Genomic DNA, 18,503 nt, shown 5'->3' with positions numbered 1-18,503 from the left:
TTAAAATCAAAAAAATTAAAATAATAAAAATATTAATTACGAATGTAAAATAAAATTGCTTTTTCATGGCTAGAAAAAGATTGAATTAAAGTATAATTATTTTTATGTTTGTTAATTTTTTTTGTTAAAAAAATCTTTTGATATATTTTTATGAATCATATATTAAAATACCAAAGAAATATACACACAATCAAAAATTTATAGATCGAGGTAGGAATAGCATTGAAAATTAAATTAATGAGATTTATTACAATAAATATAAATTAAAAATTATTATATATTTTTTTTATTTTTTAAATTTTTAATCCCTACTCAAAGATTAATAATCCATGATTATTCCTAATATATATTTGAGATCTTAGACTAGAATTCCAATGTATTTAGTTAAAATTATTTAAAATCATTAAAAGAAATTATAAGTTGAAGGATTTTAATAAAAAAATTCACTAAATATTATGTTGCAAAGACTATTTCATATAATGTAGTTAAGTCTTTAAATATTTTAAAATAGTTCCAAGCATTTTTTGTTAAATTTTTATTTATTTTTAATAACAAAAATTGTGAAATTAACCAAAATGTTTCCTGATTCGCCAATCAAAATTTGATTAATTTAAAATTTTTCAAAAAGAAAAAAAACAGAATAGAGAAATTAAATAATATTGAATTAAATATAAAAAATTCATTTTAGTTTGAACTATAAAATATTAATAATAAGAAATTAAGGAAGAAATGTTATTTGCTAAAAATTAAAAAACTAAATTGATATCTAAAGCAATTGGTTAAATAATTAAATTTTTAATGAAATCGAAAAAAATTAGAAAGGAGAAATGAAATAATTGGTGTATGAAAGCTGATTATTTGAATTTTATTTATTTAATATAAAAGTGAAATTAAACTAGAGGATAAAATACAGAATACTAAACAGTAAGGTTTAAAGTAAATAAACTGTTAAAAATTTTATTTTAATTAAAAACAATTTGATAAATGTAACCAATTTTTATTATAGGTGAGACTTACTTTTTATATAAATAAAATATGAGTGAGTGTTATTAAGAACTAAGTAAATTGAGTTCTAGAATTTATTAATTTATATTTAAATATAATAATTTCCATTAAAATGTACGCGCTAGTGAGAGAAGAAAAATGTTTAAATAGGAAATGTATTGTAAGAATAAATATTGAAAAATCATTACTATAATAATAATAATTAAGATTTTTATTTAGCTCCACAAACTCTATAGATAATATTTGCTTGTATCAAAGCTTTTTTTAGCACTTTCTCTCACAATTAGCTCCTTTTTTTCAGAAAAAATTTCAATAGCCCAATCCCAATATTAGTTAGTTAATTTAATCCGGTTGAATATTATGGATACTTTATAGATATTTGGGTATTAAAAAAGAAAAGCAGGTAGTAATTTTATGGTGTTAAAGTTTATTATTGTTATTATTATTTGATTATATGCAGTACTTTTAATAAATTATTGTTGGGTTATTATTATTTTATTGAATAAATTAAATGAATGTATAGGTTTAGGTTTTAATTGATTAATAGAAATTATTTGTTTTAGAAAAAGAGGTTATGTGAGAAAGTAAGAAAGTTTATTTGATAGATTTTGTTGTTGATCGATTAAGTTTTTATTGTAGTAGTGATAGATAGATAGATAAATTTATTCAAAGCTAGAAACAAGTGAGTTAGTTTTTGTATCTGGTGTAGTCATCTTCTGAGATGAATAATTGGTAATTAAGGAGATCTAATAATGTCTACTCCATCAAGTAGAGTTCTTTCTCACATACACCTCCGATTAATGAAAAGAGCTTGACAACTTAGAAGTAGCTTTGTATGTCTTAGTGCATCTTGGAAGCAACCATCATAGAAGTCAAAATTAATCTATTTATTTTTAAATTGAAATCAATTAAATTTTCAGTTAAACTGATTTGGGTTTAAATTTTATTGGGCATATATATATATTTGATAATTCTAGTAAATTTGATATCAGGATAGACACATTTAAGATAGAAAAATAAATTAATTATGGCAGACATTTATTTATATGCTACTCATTTATTTGCTAATCTTGCTATTTCTATCGATCAATCTATAGCTTATTTATTTAATGTCAGTGGATAATTTAAGCCATATGACTTTGTGGCATTCGATTAATAATATAAGTACGTAAAAGCTTAAATTTTTAGGCTTTAGAATGATGAATAATAATTATAATAAATAACATGGTGGGGGACCAATTAAATTATAATTAAATTAAATTTTCCTTTCCTCTTCTCTTATTTACTTAAAATTACATAAAGCAATCTCTTTAAAAAATAAAGAAAGCTCTATCTTTTTTCATTGTAGCTAATGAGTTCAGCTAAAATTTTAATTTCTATTTTTTTTTTCTTTTCTAGTACTCAAAGTAGGGTGGGCATGTTTACTTGATTTGAAGAAACAAATGAAATTTTATGTAAATCGCTTATTAATTTTATTCATGATAAAATTGAATCCGATTTGTAAAATTTATAGATAAATAAGTAGAATGATTGATAAAGAATAATAAAAAAAAGGAAAACTTAAATAAAATGCAAAATATTCTTATCTTAATATGTCAGTATGTATTTTACGCTCTTTTAAAATTGCTGGTATGAGTAATACCAGTATAACTTTTTTTGATCAAATATTTAAAATTTATCATGAATTGTGAATATTTCATTCTAGTTTTTAATACAACCTTTTTCTAGATAAGCTTATTTAAGTTAGGGTGGGGATACTAAAGACAGAATTTGATTAATTAAAAAAAAAAATTATGTGTGCGCCCTTATATTATTTTTTTTTTTCTTTTTTTTCATTATCTTATCATCTTTTGCAATTTAAAAAGAAAGAGGTAGAGAAAACACAGATATTATTTCAACGCCTTTACTTCTTAGTAAAATAAGCAAAATTTATGTGACATTTTATGCTAAAGGCGAGTAGAATTTTAATAAATTCAAAAGGATTAATACTAACGTGATTATAGCCCTGCAAAAAAGTTAAAAAACCATAAAAAAAAGTAGAAACTAATTACCTGTGGCAATTGAATTAGTTAATTCTGAAATTAGGCTGACAAGAAGTTAATCTATCAATGTAGAATAGACTGATTATGCAAATATCAATTTCAAGTCTAGCTTCAGTCATGATTTTGTACATGTAGTCGCTAAGTGAAACTTAAGGAATGCAGCTGTTGTTAAAACAACTATTTTGGAAGCTTCTGAGTTTGTTTTTATCCAAGATTTGCTAGACTTTAATAATTTCTTGCAAAATATGAGAGACTTTTTATGTCCAAAGAAAGATTTCTTGATTGTCTTCAGCAGAACATTGCAATTCTTGTTCAGCCTAATTTGGATAATTTAGAATTAGATCTCAAATGAGTATTTTTAACATAGAAAACATGCATTTTCAATAAATAAAAAGCAAATAAAGTGATAAATTATTGTTGTGATTTTACACTTTTGAACTGAATTTAATAATTTATTTATTTATTAAACACTAAAAACAATCCAAATCTAATGTATAAATTAAAAGGTCTATTTAAATAAAAAATGAATATTTTTTAACAAATTCTTACACCAGCTTCTTTATTTTCAGTAGCAGGTGAGTAAAATTCGGAGCAATTTTATGAAAAAGAACCCTAAGTGCTCATATTTGAGGATTCACCTGAATGAGATTCCAATTTAAGTTCCAATTCATAGCAGCAATTATGAGCAGATTCTTCTTGTTCAATAAGAATAATACCGTGCATGATAATACAAATTTATATGTTCGTTTCAAGTACCTTAAGAAAGAAAGTAGTGAATTAATTATAAATTTTGACTAATCAGATTATTGTTAATAATTGATTGATAGAAGGAATTATTCAAAAGAAACAATTGAGTTTATAAAGTAGTTAGTTATTAAGTACTTTTAATTATCTGGATTATTTGATTATTCTTTTCCCAAAAGATTTTTTTTCGAAAAAAATTTGTTTATCTTATTTCACACTCAATCTTTTTATAGCACTGAATTTCGCCCTTATTAATTTATAAATTAACTCTTCTCAACCAATCTATCCCAACTTAATCAAATTTATATTCATTTTATATCAAATAAGCAATTCGTAAGATTAATATATCAAAATAAAGAAAAATGCCATGTCTAAAAAATTAAATTTGTGTGCGCTTACTTTTGTTAACAGTTAAAAATTTTTATTTTAATTTATTAATCAAGATACCTCTTCCCATTTCTTATTTTTATTACTTTTCTTTTTTGTTTGATCTAATCTCTTCTTATATCCTGCTGTAGTTTTTGTTACTGTTATTGTTCTTGTTACAAAAATTTGGTAATATTTTAATGTAGATTTGTTGATAAAATTAATTTTCTGATCCCCTTTTATTCTAAATACTTTACTTTAAAAAATATTGACTTAATCTATATTATCAGGGCCTTTAATTATCAATTATCCTGATAGCAACTATCTAATTAAAATAAATATTCAAATATTTATTCATTCAATTATCTATGTTTGTAACACTATATGGGGGAAAGAAAATATAAAATTTAAAAATGATTATAATTTTTATTATAAATTTTTTTCATAATTCAGCCGCCAATTTACTAACCTTCAAAAAATCTATTATTTTTTCGAGGCAATATTTCTTAAATAATTGTAGAGCTAATTTAAAACCACTTTTTTTGTGAATTCCTATAAAATCAAAATATATCTTTTTTAAAAATTGTAAAAGTTAAGTATTCGGTTTAAATATACGTAAATATTTTCAGTAATTACATAAAAACACTATCCAATATTCTTCCTCATATTATTCGAGGATTTATTTTTAATATGGCTTTGATTTTTTATCCATATTTGATCTGTAAAAAAATGAATTTAGTGTAGTACTTAATATAAAATTAGTACTTGTTAAGAGTATGGATTCTATTATAAAATTGCAAATAGACTCTTTTTAGTTCTTTAACTTAAAAAATAGGTAAATCAAAAATAAATTGCCTCTACAACGCTTATTAGCAGTATGTTATACTATCAAAAAAAAAACATAAACTACTTTTTTTGGTGTTTATGCTACTTTCTATTACTTTTTGCACTCAAAAGTGAAAATTGATACAAAAACTATTGATTTGCTTATACTTAAATAAAATTTAAGCTGCTGCATACGTAGATTTATTTTTTTAGGTTTTGCTCTAAATTACTTATTTCTAAAAATCACATAAGGATATTACTGTAAGCAATATTATTTATTACAAGAATATTTTTACATTTTACAATGTTTAAATTTAAATCCTGAAAATTTTTAAAGGAGGAATAATTGAAGCTATAAATAAACAGAATGATTTATTCCTTTTCTTTCAAAAAACAAACTTAATTCGTCATTTAAATATCAAACTTAATATAATAAAATCGTATTAAATAGATTATTGTCTATTCTATTTCAATTTTAATTCAAACACAATTTTTATTTAGTTCAGTTAAGTTACTTTTAACAAATTATCTCACATTAAACTGAAAATTTTGCTAACTTAAGTATCAGATTTTATGATAAAGTACTTAAAATCTATTAGAATCCATTATATATTAAAAAAATTAACTTTAATCTATGAAATCAGCTTAACTTTTTAACAATTAGCTAAATGGATGACTCTAATTATTTGTCTTTTTTATAAAATATAAAAATAATAGGGTCTTATTAGGGGGAATTAACTTAATGTATCTTATTAGCTTGAAAAATAAAAATAATCTTTAATTTACAACATACAAAAATTAAATATTAGAATTAATTTGAGTTAAATAATGTTTATTACTATATTTCTTGTTGTATATTGATATTAATTGATTAGCATGTTTTTTGGATATTTAAAATGAAAAATGTAACAATATTTTATTTATTTGAAATGAATTTTAAGTTATTAGTTCATTCAAATGCACATTTTTTCAGTATTAAGTTAAGATCATACAAATAGATTTTGCTTTATTGAGATCAAATACTTATTTTATTTACTTTGAAAGATTGTGATTCGAAATTTTTTTGAGTTAGACTTATAATTTTTTAGATTGACTTTTTAGTTTTATTATCTAAAAAAGTTATGACGACACAATATTTATGATAGATTATCAAATCTTAATTTAAATTAATTTATTTTTTTTGCAATGATCCAATAATATTGTAATGCAAAAAAAATTCTTACCATATAACTCTATTTATTCAAAGTGAAAATGTTATGGATGCAACATTACTATCCACTTTAGTCTAATTGAAATAAACTTTCCCAATCAGAATTAAGCTAAAAGAATTAATTTCATAGAGCTCTAATCAATTCTATATATAGATGATACCATTTTCTTTTATAAAAAGTATTTTAACTAAGTGTAAATAATAAAAATAGAACTTTTCTTACTTCTGCTTTATCATTCTTTCTCTAAATGTAATTTGAAAAATAAATGACACATAATTTTGAGATAAAAAAATTCAAACCTTAAAAAAAATAAAATATTTAACCTCATTTATTCATAAAATTAATTAAAATATTTAAAATGTTTCATTAAAATATTAAATTTATTTATATATCAAGAAATAATTTTTAATTATTAAATTATTTTGGTTTTCATTAATTACATTTTTTTTTTTTTTATAATAGATTTTCTTTTATAATTAATTTATTTTTAACAAATTTAAAAATTTAGGTTTTAAGATTTTCAATTCAAAATTTGAATTTATATTTAACTTAATCATATAAAGGAAAATAAATATTTGTCTTTCTGTCGAAATGATAATAAATTAATATTAATATGGTGTTGTTAATTTTAAGGAAATCTATTAATTTTATTATGATTTTTTATTATTTTTATTTATTGATTAAGTATTTTGCATTATCTTTTTTTATTCACAAATTCAATTTTTAATTTTTGTAAAATATTCAATTTTGATTTTCTAACTGAATTTAATTTCATAAATTTTCTTTTTAAAAGATATTTTCTAAGTTATTTTCAAACAAAAAACAAGAAAGGGCAAAACTCTTTTCTTATGGCTAGCGGCAGACTAGTAATGCTACTTGAAAGTGGAAAGTAGCATGAAAAGAAATGCCCATAGTTCAAGAAAAAGAAGTTTTCATCTTGTAAATTATTTCAGATTGTTAAATGTGAGGTATCTGACCTGCATCATCCATCATAGGCATCAGCAATTATTTCATTATTTTATATTTAATACTAATTTTCATGATTCAAAGCATGATATTTTGATTACAACAACATTAGTATTAAGTTTAAGGTAAAATTGAAATCATGAAAGTGTAGTTATAAAAGTGTATTAGCTACAATAATCATGAATGTTACTGAGGCACGATGGAGCAGGGAGGGAAAAAGTAAAATAGTTTTTTATTCTTTCTAAAATATTTGTGTTGATGGTAATTCAAAGGAATAAAAATGGTAAAAAGCTATATTTTGCTATCTAATCAAACCTACAAAAGACTGGTGTCGGACAGGTATATAGACTAAAGGCTGAGCTAAGAATACAAGAGCCCTAGTGCTGAAAATCGGATTTAAATCTATCATTTGAAGCTTGAATCTACTAATGAAAAGAGTTAAAGATTAAGCAATCGAAGATAATACTAATACAAGTGCAGGAAATTTAGACTTTTCTTATTGAACATAGTATGAATGAGATGAATGAGTAGCTTAAAGAATCTTAACCAGAGATGAGTAGAGAGAGTGAAATAACGCTGATAAATGATTGAATAGATTGAATAAGAATAATTTATTAGAAATAAGCATTGAATCTGAAGCTTTTCTTTGTGACCCAAAGAAACCATAGCATAAAAGAAAACTGCTACTTTAAATTCAGTTAACTTTACATACCCTTCAAATAATTCAAAACTACCAGATGAGCTGGGGAGAGGAGTGTCGGAACAACACTTTCCGTCTTCAATGAAAACGAAAAAGATCTGGACAATCTTGAGTACTTTATCATGAAGCTCCAATTAAAGCCATCTGCGTTTTCAGGTAAGATTTTTTGGTAGACTTTGTTGAAATGCCAGCTTCAAAAAAGATGAGGTGATGCAATTAACTAAGAACGGCCTGGACAACCAAGTATTAGTCATATTCCACTTTTATCTGCATGCATCAATCAACAAGTTTACCTATTTTCAAATAAATAATCATTTTGGTTTTAACTTGGATGTCAAATTCAAGGTTTTCAAAGAATTTTATTGAGGAAAATCAGCATTCGAACGATAAATACCATTGTAATTGGGATAAGCTTGGACACTTGATCACCGATTCAATGAGAGCTGAACCTCAAGCTTTATTAATTATGATTATTTGAAGGTTTCTAAACAGAATGCAACATTCGAACGAATAAATATCACCTTTGTAATTGGGGTAAGCTTGGACAACTTGGCCACCGATTCAAAGAGAGTTGCAGTATGTAGGTTAATTTGAAGGATAATAGTAGAATATTTTATGTTTGGGGATGGTTTTGTGCAAAGTTAAGCGAATGAGAGTGGTATATGCTTATTGATAATACTTTGTCTTAGGATATAGCTATTTCATTTATTTGTTAGACTGAATCAAAAAGATCTGGTAAAGAGAGTATTTAAGTGAAAAACTTATCTTGTGAATTTATGTGATAGACGGAATTTCTAATCGAAAGCATTTAAGGTTAGTTAAGGCTTAGATCCTGCCTAAATTTAACTTTAATCTGAAATAGATGAAAGCTTTTTGTGTGGTGACTATTTCTGGTTTGTAAAGAATAGGGCTTAACACATACATATACCTGTCTTAACTTTGAGAGAATGTGAAAGAGGAGGAGGAAGAGTATTTGTTTACAGCCTTTAAGAATTAAACCTCTTTTGACTGTCTTGATTAGTAGATGTAAAGTAGCTAAATTACTATTTGAATGCTGGAGAATTTACATAAAACACAATAAAAGGAAGTTTGAATTCTATTTTTTGCTTATTATTCTCTTGATAATGATGCTAATAAGATAACCTCATAAATATCTGAACTTTACAAGAGGTCTTAAATGAATAACTTTTTAAATAGCATGATTTATCTAATAAATAAAGAGAAAGAGCTTAAGTGAACTCTTTTTCGAAAATATTTTATGATGACGTCGTTTATTTACTAAGTTTTTCATGATACTTTCTTGATTGATCAAATGCAAACAAAATGTGCTTCAGATTTATTTGAAGAAGATTTTGGGGGAGAATTTGAATATTTTAAATAGAATCTGAGTAGTTTATTTTTGCTATATTTCTCAAATAATGACCTGAGGCTAAGAACATAGGAGTGATATTCCTTTTACCCTCTTGGTTATTGACAAAACTGAACAAAATGAGAAAAAGTGATGTAAATTATAAAGGTGATATTGAAAATAGTAAAGATTCTCCTTATTTTTTTTTTTAGTTAGACCGTAAATTAGCTATTCCTCTCATATGGGTAGAATATGCAGAGGAAGTAAAATATTAATGAGAGTTCAGTTGCAAACTGAATAAATTGAGAATGAGAAAAACAAGGAGTAGAAGGCGATCTATTCTATTCAAGTTTAGGTAGACCAAAGTGAAATTGCCTAGTCATTCTTGAATGCTCATTTCTTAACAAACCTTTTTACTTTTCAATGAATTATAGGTCACATTTTTTAAAAACGTGTATACGAAATCCAATACTAAGTGATAAAGATTAAGTAGAAAGTTTTTTGAAAAATGAGACCTTTTTTTCGAGAAGTTGATTGGTGCTCTCATATCTCCACCGAAGCTGAATGTGAAGAAGTGCTAATGATTTTCTTATATCTATATTATTGATATTTCTTTGCCTCCTTTTCTAAAATCTTTTTTGAAATTTTAAATGGATGGATGATTAGTGAAAAGTTTAAGCTAATTCAAAACAATTTTAAAAGATTAGAAAAAGAATAATATGAAATGCCGTCAGTTGAATATCAAGAAATGGAATAAACGAATTTTGTTATTATCTGCATCCAACAATTTCTAAGAGGAACCCGTTTCAAGAAAGTGGTTAGGGATTGACAACCCATAAGTTTTCCTATAAATTTGCTCACCCAATTCAGATAACAATGTTTTGGTTAAGGAATGAAAGCCTGCAAAAAGCGATTTATAGGGGAAAAAATCCTCTTTCCAAACGGTTGAGAGTTTTTGGGGACTTGAAAGAACTCTTAGTAAATTGAATGTGCAGACACTTCTTCTATTGAACGATCAAAATATTAACCTTTCTACTTTGAGAAATAGAAAGAGTCAGCTTTGTGGCGTCAGTAGCATTTATAAAAAGGGTCAAATACAACATATCTGCGGTGCTACTGTGCGAGAAAACAAGTTTAAAGGAAGGCTTGCATATTGAAAAGAGATAATTGCCATTAGAAACTATAACAGAACCTCTAAAGTTGTTTAAATGTTCTAGTCTATCTTATTGCACAACTCATCAGATAGCTGCTACTCTACACCTAGAATTAGGAGCGAAATATAAATACCTTACCTACGAAGGCATTCTAAAACCTTCGTGCAGCGATGAGCTCTATGAAAATAGAGGATATCAATAAAACTAGGCTTCTAAATCCTAAGATGTGCTTAAAAAGGTAGCTAAGAGAATACTTTATCTCTTTAGTGCTATGCTAGACGTTCTAATGGTTCTTAAAAAAAATCTCAGGGGTACAAGAATTTTTCTTACAAAGAAAAACTAAGTGAAAATCTGAGAAAGAAGAATTCTTGAAAAGAGGAAACAATTAACTCTTTCAAGTGCATCTCATCGTCGAAGTAAGTGAGTGATTCTGAGAGACACAGATATTCCTATCATGTCTTTAAAAAATGACAGTATAGGTAAATAAGTTTGCTGTGTGAATCTCCTCATTTAGTATGCTGAGTTTATAAGTGACTAAGTTATTTTTTCACGAGTAAGATGTGCATCACTAAATTTGCTCAGACCTATTTAAGTCCTTAGCATATAAGAGTGAATATAATCAATTTATATCACTAAATAAAGATGTTAAGAGAAGAGAACACTCCTAACTAAACGATGAGTAAAAGCCTGTCTTTCAAGTCAATTAACCTATAACTTAATAATAAACCCCATGCTAAATTACTGAATCGCCAAGTATATTTAGCAATAAAAAGCATCAGTTGAATGCTTTAGTAACAAACAAGGAGTTAAATTAAAACTCCTGTTTAATAACTATTGCTCAAGAGTTCTATTGGAATCGACAGAAAAGAAAGATTGATTGAAGTTGAAGTGATCGAATAAGGTTGAAGTAAATTTTATTCAGTGAGAAAGTAGTGAGAAAGCTCTCCCTTAACCCGGAACTTTCTTTAATGCTGGAAGAGGTATCCCCCCGTTTTTTTTATTGGATTTTTCTTTTTAAATTTCTCTAACTAGGTCGGGTCGGGTTTTTTAGGGGCTTTACAAATCTCAAAAATCAAGAATATTTAAAAGTGGTAAGATTTGTAAAGATAAGAAATATTGTAAAGAGTTAAAAGTTAGATGAAAAATTGCTTAGATCCAACCGCAGCCAAAAGTGAGTCTTTCTTAAATCTTTTTATTCCCCCATTTATTCAAATAAAAATTTTATTATATTAATAAACTACTACTGTCAAAATACCACTAATATGCATCAAAGAGCTAAATTTTCTTTGAATTTTTTATTTTCTATATAAAATATTTTTGAATTTGTTGTTTCAGTTTTATTTATTCAAAAGAAGGCTGAATAGGGTGTTAAGATTCACAGATAGAAGAAACTAGTCAACGACCAAATTCAAATAGGATTTGATTTTTTACTTTATTTGTGAAATGTTGTTCAGTTTAATTTATATCAAATAACAGGTATGCGAATTGAAGAAGACATTTAAGATAAACGATCCAAAGTAAATTGAAAAAGGATTATTTAATTTTCGTTTGTTTTTCACTTTAACTAATTTATTGTAGTAAAAAGGAAAGCGGATCAGTATCAGTCAGAGACTCAATTATTTATTATTAAATTCTTTCAAAATAAACAAAAAATATTTTAAAACTAAATTTTAAAAAAATTATAATTTCAAGCGATCCTACCTCCGATAAAGAACCTCAGAATCATATATATGAACGGAGATTTGAATTGGTTTAATTGGCTGGAAGGAAAGATAAGAGATTCTAATTGTGACGCTGAAGGTCAAAACGACTTGGACTGGTTTCGAGGTTGTAATGTACTAGGGGTGGCCCCAATCCTTGAGTGTAATCAAAAAAAAAATAAGTTTTTTAAATTAAGTTTTTAATACTCGGCAAAAAATCCAACAAAGAACCATACGATATCCCATCGAAAAGAACCGATTTTCACTCAAAAAGCCACCTTTACTACATGCATTTCGCTATCTCTGAGAATCCTTGATCTTCTGAATTGGGTAATCTTGCTTTTTCTAAAAGGAGCTCCGATAAAAATAATAACCAAAATCCTTAATAATAACCAAAAACCAAATAATAACTAAAACTAAATAATAACCAAGATGCTGCCCAAAAGTCCTTAGTCTCTCCTCTGCCCTAAAAGCCCTATGTCTTTCAAAATTAAAAAAAAAACTCTTTTTAAATAAAAAAAAAATTTTAAATGAATATCTCTTAAAATCAAATAACATAAAATAAAATCAAATAACATTGAAAAAAAAAATAAACAACATAAAAAAATGAAAAAATAAAAATAAAATAAAAACATAAATAAAAATAAATAAATTAAATAAAAAATTGAAAATCACTCTTGAAGCTCCTTAAAAAAAAACTAAAATTAAAAATAAAAATAAAAAATTAATAAAAACACTTAAAAAAAAACTAAAAAAACAAAAACTTAAAAAAAAAAATTAATAAATTAAAAAATAAAAAAACAAACATTAAAATAAAAACAAAAAAGAAAACAAAAACAAACAACAATAAATACAAATAACATTAAAATCAAACAACATCAAAAAAAAACTAACTTTATAAATGAATAGTGGCATGCTACTTTTTTTTTGTTTTTTAATTAAATTAATTAAATTTTGTAAAGGTGATTACAACAAATAAGATTTTTCATTCATTTTTACTAAATTACTGCAAAGTAGTTTAGATTTTTATTTCTTTATGCATAATTAGCTCATTTTATAGAAGAAAGATTATAAATAAAACAAAATATCCATAAATTTTTATTCATAATTTATAATAGATTTTTTTTTATACATTTGTAAATCTGAAAATCAATTTTAATAATATTATAATTAAAATCTCAAACAAAATTAAATAAAATATGAATTCTATCACCAATAATTTTAAATTCTTAGCAATTTTTTGATTTTGATGATAATCAAAACACATTCAGATAAAATAAAATTATCTGAATTTTATAAATTTTTTAATTTAAATCAATATTAAATAAAAAAAGTAGCTCTAAATTGCGAAGACTAATTCTGCGTTTTATTTTGATTTGTGATAAAATTGTTCAATAAAAAATACATATTATAATTATTAAAATGCATAATGAACATTTATGATAATCAGAGATTAAATATAAAATGAATAAATACTATTAGATAGAAACTAATAACATCAAATAAGCTTTTATAAAATATTAATTCTACTACTTAAAATTTTCCACTTTTTAATTTTTTAAATTTAATTATTGATGATAATCAAAGCACATTCAAACACTATAAAATCATCTGATTATGATTAATTTTTTAATTCATATCAATAATGAATAAATTTGAATTAAATAAAAAAAGCAGCTCCAAAAAATTGGAAAGATTAAATTTGCTTTTTATTTTGATTATGACAAAGTTATTAAATGCAAATAATTTTTCGGATTATTAATATGAAAAATGATATCCAGAGATTTTAATATAAAATAGATGAATGCTAAATATTTATGAAAGGTATCTAATTTTTGTTAATACTAAAATATAAATAATTAAATTCATAATTTAATTTAATTAACATATTTGATTAGATTATTTTTTGCTATTGAAAAATTGTTCATACTTTCTAAAGACTATGCAAATGAAGGCAATTTTATCTGACTCTAAGCTTTTAAATTTGATAGTCCTTAATTAGAAAAACGTATTTAATTTTAACCTTTAACTTTGAAGACATTCTTTTCATGTTCTTTAATTTATTATTTTACTATTATCTTATTTTAAAGAATTGTTTCTAATTATGGTGGCTAAAATATTTAGCTTCTACTCTTGAAATTATTTTTCTTTTAAATTAATTGAGCTTGAGTGAAAATGTTTTTTCTGTTTTCTTATAAATTTATAGTTCTTTGAAAAACGAAGTTTGTATTGTTTGTTTATCTAAGATTCTTTTTATTAACTAAGTTATGCATGCAATTAGGATTATTGATAAATGAGTTTTTCACCACTATAGGAGAGCTTATATATTCAACAAACTAAATATCTACGCTTTTTGATTCTTCCTAAATTTTTATTTTATGGACAATTAATTAAATAATAAGAAGTTGCAAATAACCAATAAATTACAAATATTGATCCCTTGTTACTTTTATGTTATTAATTTGGATTATTTATGTGTGGTTTATAAGTAAATAAGTCTTATGCAGAGTCAGGCAACTCTTGAATTTTAATTGGTTCTGGAGGGTATATTTTATTTCCTAAATATTTATAGGTGCATTAAATAATCTTAGAATATGCAAATAAATAATCTATAAATCTTTCTTTTTACCTAAATACTTCTTTTCATGATAAGGCGAGCGAAAAAATTGTAATTCTTCTTTGTCTGATTTAATACGTTTTTTTTTACCTCCATTATAAATGCGAAGGGAAGGTGAACTTTAAGTTATAGGTATATGATTGACCAGAGGAGGTTTAGGAATAAATGGAGCTACAACTTATTCCTATTCTTAAATTTAATCAATTTATGTCATTACAGAATTTTTTTTTTTTTTGGATGTCTACGATAGAGAACTTTAATTCTAGATATCAAAACTATGTGTAGAAATAGGCTTCTATATTTATTTGGCATCTCTTAAATGTCTCGCTTTATTATTTGTAGTTTGAGATGAATGCTACTCATTGCTTAAAAGAGATTGCTAAGCTTACTTAGTATTGTCAGATGCTAAAATTGATTCATATATTTCTTGCTATATATTAGATATTTCATTATCCATAGTATCCTAATGATTTCCCTAGTCAAAACTATGTTTAACTTCATTTTCATCTTCTTTTTGAGTTATTAATACTTTATTGTCATCAATATTTTCCTATGTTAACTACTCATTAGATTAACTCATATCAAACTACTTTAGGGACTAAATTAAAGATAAATTGATTTTACTTAAAATTTATTACAAACCACAAACAAACTTAGAAATATTATTGAATCAAAATATTGTTTATTAAATCAATAAAAAAAACAAAGGAGAATCATACTGTTAAATGAAATAATCATTATTTTTAATTAATTCATCATTTTGTGCTTAAAATAGCAACTAGTAAAAATTTAATTAATTATCAAATTACTCATTAATTTTCATTAACTCTATTTTAGGCTTTTAATCATTTATTCAATGTTTCATTTGTCTTACATGTTTACTTAAAATTATACATTATTTATTTGTTAAAAAGCTAATTTTTAAAGAATTGAGCTTTAAATTTTTTATGTAAATATCTATTTTGAGATAAATTAAATAATTTTTTATTGATTCTTTATGTGAAAGATGTATGCATGCACATTTCTTTCATGTTGATAGCTATTTACACTTAGAGAGATAAGATAAAATTAATCAAAATGGTTGTATTTTTTTAGCTTTAAAATCATACTTCAATTGTGAAAGTTTAAAAATCAAAAGAGATAACTTTTTAAAAAGCTAAAGTGAGGATGATAGCCAATGATTTTTTTTAAAAAATGCTTAAAATTTGTTAAATTATTATTTATATATAAAGAATATTACTGGATTATTATGCTTTGAATTAAAATAAAAACATATAGTTAGTTGGTTATTAAGTATTTTAATAAATTAAATTTTTTATTTAGATTTTCATAGAAATTAATTTAATCTGAGATTGCTCTCTTGCTTGGTTGCTACAATTTGATTAATAAAGACTAATCAATCTTAGAAATAAATATATTTTAAATTCATATTCTACTTTTATTAAAAATTTTGAAACTTTTATCTAAATTAATTCTATGCAAGCTTTTGTTGAAGGACTATTCCCAAACTATAGATACATTCACACTTTAGGTAAATTATCTAACTTTGATTGCAAATTTTTTCCCTTTTTATAATGAAGAATTTAGCATTTCTAATGCTTGAAACTAATTAAGCATATTTTTATTTATTATTAGGGGAAGGTAAACTAACAGGATCTTGTAAAGTGATTGATTTAGTAAGCGGATAAGAACTGTGTGTTAAGTTAATATACATTAAAGGAATTAGTGAAGAGAATTTAAAAAATATGGTGTAAATGATTTAAAAAATATCAAGCATAAATAGCCCGTATCTGACTAACATAGTAAATTCTGCATACAATAATGATAAATCTCATTTTGTGTAAAATCAATTATAAACAAAGAAAAAAGGAATATTTTAATGAATTAAATAATTTTAAAAGCATAGTAAGTGAATTTATGAGAGGAGGTAATTTATAGGATGAAATTATCAAACATGTCAATGAAAAAAAAGTAATTTTAGAAGATGATATTTGGAACTATATATTTCAAGTAATTTAAATACATTCTAAATTAAAAGAGGTAGCTATAAATTTTATATTATAAAAAGATTTCAAATGGACTTAAAGCACTCCATGAAAACAAAATTACTCACAAAAATCTGAAAGTAGATTTTTAAAAGAATATTTTTTGAATGAAATTTTAAATATTTTTAATTCAACTTAAATAAGAGCACTAATATTTACTTTTCAGAGGACAAAAAGTAAATAAAAATTGGAGATGTTGGCATTAAACAGTTTCTTGATATTGAAAAATAATAACAATTTAATGGATGTCCTTACTCAATGAGGTAACTAAATTTCTTAATTTTTAAAAGTGTATATCTTATTTGCTTGTTTATTTTTCTCTAGCCCGGAAGGATTCAGAGGTAGATTCACAAAAAAATCTGATATTTGGAGTCTAGGTTGCATTATATATGAGGTAGCTGCTTAAACGCCTCCTTTCTGGTCTAATGATCTAGAAGATTTAAAAAGAAAAGTTGATAATACTAGATACTCTAAAATAATTAATATATCAAAGCATTTTACTTATTTAATTGAGAGCATATTAAACCCAAATATGAAACTTAGACCAGAATTAAGTAAAAATTTTAATAAAATAATAACAATTTATTTGTTCTATGCTTAAATGAAAAGTTATGTCTTTCATATTATCGTTTTTATTGTACATTAATTTAATCCATTTATTTTAAACAATTTTAGAAAACATCCTGAAGTATTCTACATAGGCTTAGTTTAAAAATTCTAATCTTGAAAAAGTACTTTTCCCTAAAAAAGATCCTAAGAGGTTATCTCAACTGAAAATAAATAATCCATAGATCAATTAAAGTATCACTAAAAATGCAAGCACAAGCACAACATCTTTTCTACCAAAAATTAATGATTTTTAAAACTTTAAACTTCCATAGACTATTGAACAATAAAATAGTGTAAGAAGTTCTTAAAGATCTATGAATTACTAACAATATAAACCTTAAGCATTAAAATTAAAGAGATTTAGCTTAAATAAAAGTTAAAGCTAAAAATCAGATTTAGCTAACAACATTGAAATGGATACCTCTGATTTAATGAATAGTACAATTATAGGTCATGGCTATAATCAAACTACAAATAAGTTAAAAGATGATACAACTAAAGACACTAATATTACTTTAAACAACTCTTATAGCTTAATCAACTCTAAGTCTGAACTTAATAAACAGCCACAGTCTTTTTATTCACCTAAACCTCTAAGCATAAATAAAAATTTGTAAATTGCTTTTCTATTCAATATTAATTAATAAGTATTTTTAAATAAATTAATAAATAAAAAGTTTTAAATCTAAAAAGAATAACAACAACGAATTGAATTAGTCAATATAAATTGATGTATAACAAAAGTAATAATAAATTCTGTAACAATAGCAGCTAAAATAATCTCAGCTCTTGTAAAGAAAATGTGTTCCTAGAGACCTATGTTCAAATATGATTCTTTCAAGGAAATATAACTATCAACAGTATTTAAATGGATATAACAAATAACAATAAGAAGAAAGATAAATTGTATTTATGACTGACGTTGCTAGAGTAGTTAAATTAAAATCTAGCTCTGTTGCATCTTTATAAAATTAAGGCATTCGTTGAAAATTGCACATGAAAAAAATTTTTTTATTTATTTATTGTAAATTTTTTTTGGTAAATATTTTTTTATAACTCTTTACTTTTTTTGGCTAAATATTTAATTTTTATATGTTTATTTAGATTTAATTAAAGCTTTAAATTTCAATTGATCTTTTTTTTCACAAAAATAAAAATCAAATTATCTAAA

At 23.9% G+C, this 18,503-nt stretch overlaps 9 protein-coding genes across 9 annotated transcripts; 4 read left to right on the top strand and 5 right to left on the bottom strand. All coding sequences in view use genetic code 6, as the record gives it.

Moving 5' to 3' along the window:
* Nucleotides 1–1,671: 1,671 nt before the first annotated feature.
* On the bottom strand, nucleotides 1,672–3,770 carry TTHERM_00049420 (amine-terminal domain cyclin; the record flags this gene model as incomplete). The annotated part of the gene is made up of 3 exons (XM_001014837.2): nucleotides 1,672–1,888; nucleotides 3,057–3,364; nucleotides 3,597–3,770. The coding sequence occupies 3 exons, from the start codon at nucleotides 3,768–3,770 to the stop codon at nucleotides 1,672–1,674; spliced, it is 699 nt and encodes a 232-aa protein (XP_001014837.2).
* A 25-nt stretch (nucleotides 3,771–3,795) lies between these two features.
* TTHERM_000049419 (hypothetical protein) lies at nucleotides 3,796–4,248 on the bottom strand (the record flags this gene model as incomplete). Its single annotated transcript, XM_012797392.1, has 1 exon — nucleotides 3,796–4,248. One exon carries the CDS (start codon nucleotides 4,246–4,248, stop codon nucleotides 3,796–3,798), a length of 453 nt encoding a protein of 150 aa, XP_012652846.1.
* Nucleotides 4,249–4,933: 685 nt separating this feature from the next.
* On the top strand, nucleotides 4,934–5,743 carry TTHERM_000049418 (transmembrane protein, putative; the record flags this gene model as incomplete). The annotated part of the gene is made up of 2 exons (XM_012797391.1): nucleotides 4,934–5,243; nucleotides 5,700–5,743. The coding sequence occupies 2 exons, from the start codon at nucleotides 4,934–4,936 to the stop codon at nucleotides 5,741–5,743; spliced, it is 354 nt and encodes a 117-aa protein (XP_012652845.1).
* A 1,298-nt stretch (nucleotides 5,744–7,041) lies between these two features.
* On the top strand, nucleotides 7,042–7,352 carry TTHERM_000049417 (hypothetical protein; the record flags this gene model as incomplete). Its single annotated transcript, XM_012797390.1, has 2 exons — nucleotides 7,042–7,132; nucleotides 7,285–7,352. 2 exons carry the CDS (start codon nucleotides 7,042–7,044, stop codon nucleotides 7,350–7,352), a joined length of 159 nt encoding a protein of 52 aa, XP_012652844.1.
* Nucleotides 7,353–8,581: 1,229 nt separating this feature from the next.
* On the bottom strand, nucleotides 8,582–9,448 carry TTHERM_000049416 (transmembrane protein, putative; the record flags this gene model as incomplete). The annotated part of the gene is made up of 1 exon (XM_012797389.1): nucleotides 8,582–9,448. The coding sequence occupies one exon, from the start codon at nucleotides 9,446–9,448 to the stop codon at nucleotides 8,582–8,584; it is 867 nt and encodes a 288-aa protein (XP_012652843.1).
* Nucleotides 9,449–10,073: 625 nt separating this feature from the next.
* TTHERM_000049415 (hypothetical protein) lies at nucleotides 10,074–10,511 on the bottom strand (the record flags this gene model as incomplete). The annotated part of the gene is made up of 2 exons (XM_012797388.1): nucleotides 10,074–10,401; nucleotides 10,495–10,511. The coding sequence occupies 2 exons, from the start codon at nucleotides 10,509–10,511 to the stop codon at nucleotides 10,074–10,076; spliced, it is 345 nt and encodes a 114-aa protein (XP_012652842.1).
* Nucleotides 10,512–12,091: 1,580 nt separating this feature from the next.
* TTHERM_00049360 (hypothetical protein) lies at nucleotides 12,092–12,595 on the top strand (the record flags this gene model as incomplete). The annotated part of the gene is made up of 1 exon (XM_001014831.1): nucleotides 12,092–12,595. The coding sequence occupies one exon, from the start codon at nucleotides 12,092–12,094 to the stop codon at nucleotides 12,593–12,595; it is 504 nt and encodes a 167-aa protein (XP_001014831.1).
* A 1,331-nt stretch (nucleotides 12,596–13,926) lies between these two features.
* On the bottom strand, nucleotides 13,927–15,258 carry TTHERM_00049350 (hypothetical protein; the record flags this gene model as incomplete). Its single annotated transcript, XM_001014830.2, has 3 exons — nucleotides 13,927–14,424; nucleotides 14,489–14,619; nucleotides 14,691–15,258. 3 exons carry the CDS (start codon nucleotides 15,256–15,258, stop codon nucleotides 13,927–13,929), a joined length of 1,197 nt encoding a protein of 398 aa, XP_001014830.2.
* Nucleotides 15,259–16,154: 896 nt separating this feature from the next.
* Nucleotides 16,155–18,319, top strand: TTHERM_00049340 (Serine/Threonine kinase domain protein; the record flags this gene model as incomplete). The annotated part of the gene is made up of 8 exons (XM_001014829.2): nucleotides 16,155–16,209; nucleotides 16,314–16,518; nucleotides 16,580–16,688; nucleotides 16,747–16,803; nucleotides 16,868–16,986; nucleotides 17,048–17,277; nucleotides 17,399–17,945; nucleotides 18,010–18,319. The coding sequence occupies 8 exons, from the start codon at nucleotides 16,155–16,157 to the stop codon at nucleotides 18,317–18,319; spliced, it is 1,632 nt and encodes a 543-aa protein (XP_001014829.2).
* Nucleotides 18,320–18,503: the final 184 nt, after the last annotated feature.

This window comes from Tetrahymena thermophila (genome assembly GCF_000189635.1).
Source record: "Tetrahymena thermophila SB210 genomic scaffold scf_8254659, whole genome shotgun sequence".
NCBI classification, from domain to species: domain Eukaryota; phylum Ciliophora; class Oligohymenophorea; order Hymenostomatida; family Tetrahymenidae; genus Tetrahymena; species Tetrahymena thermophila.
This window is presented reverse-complemented; position numbering and strand designations above follow the sequence as displayed.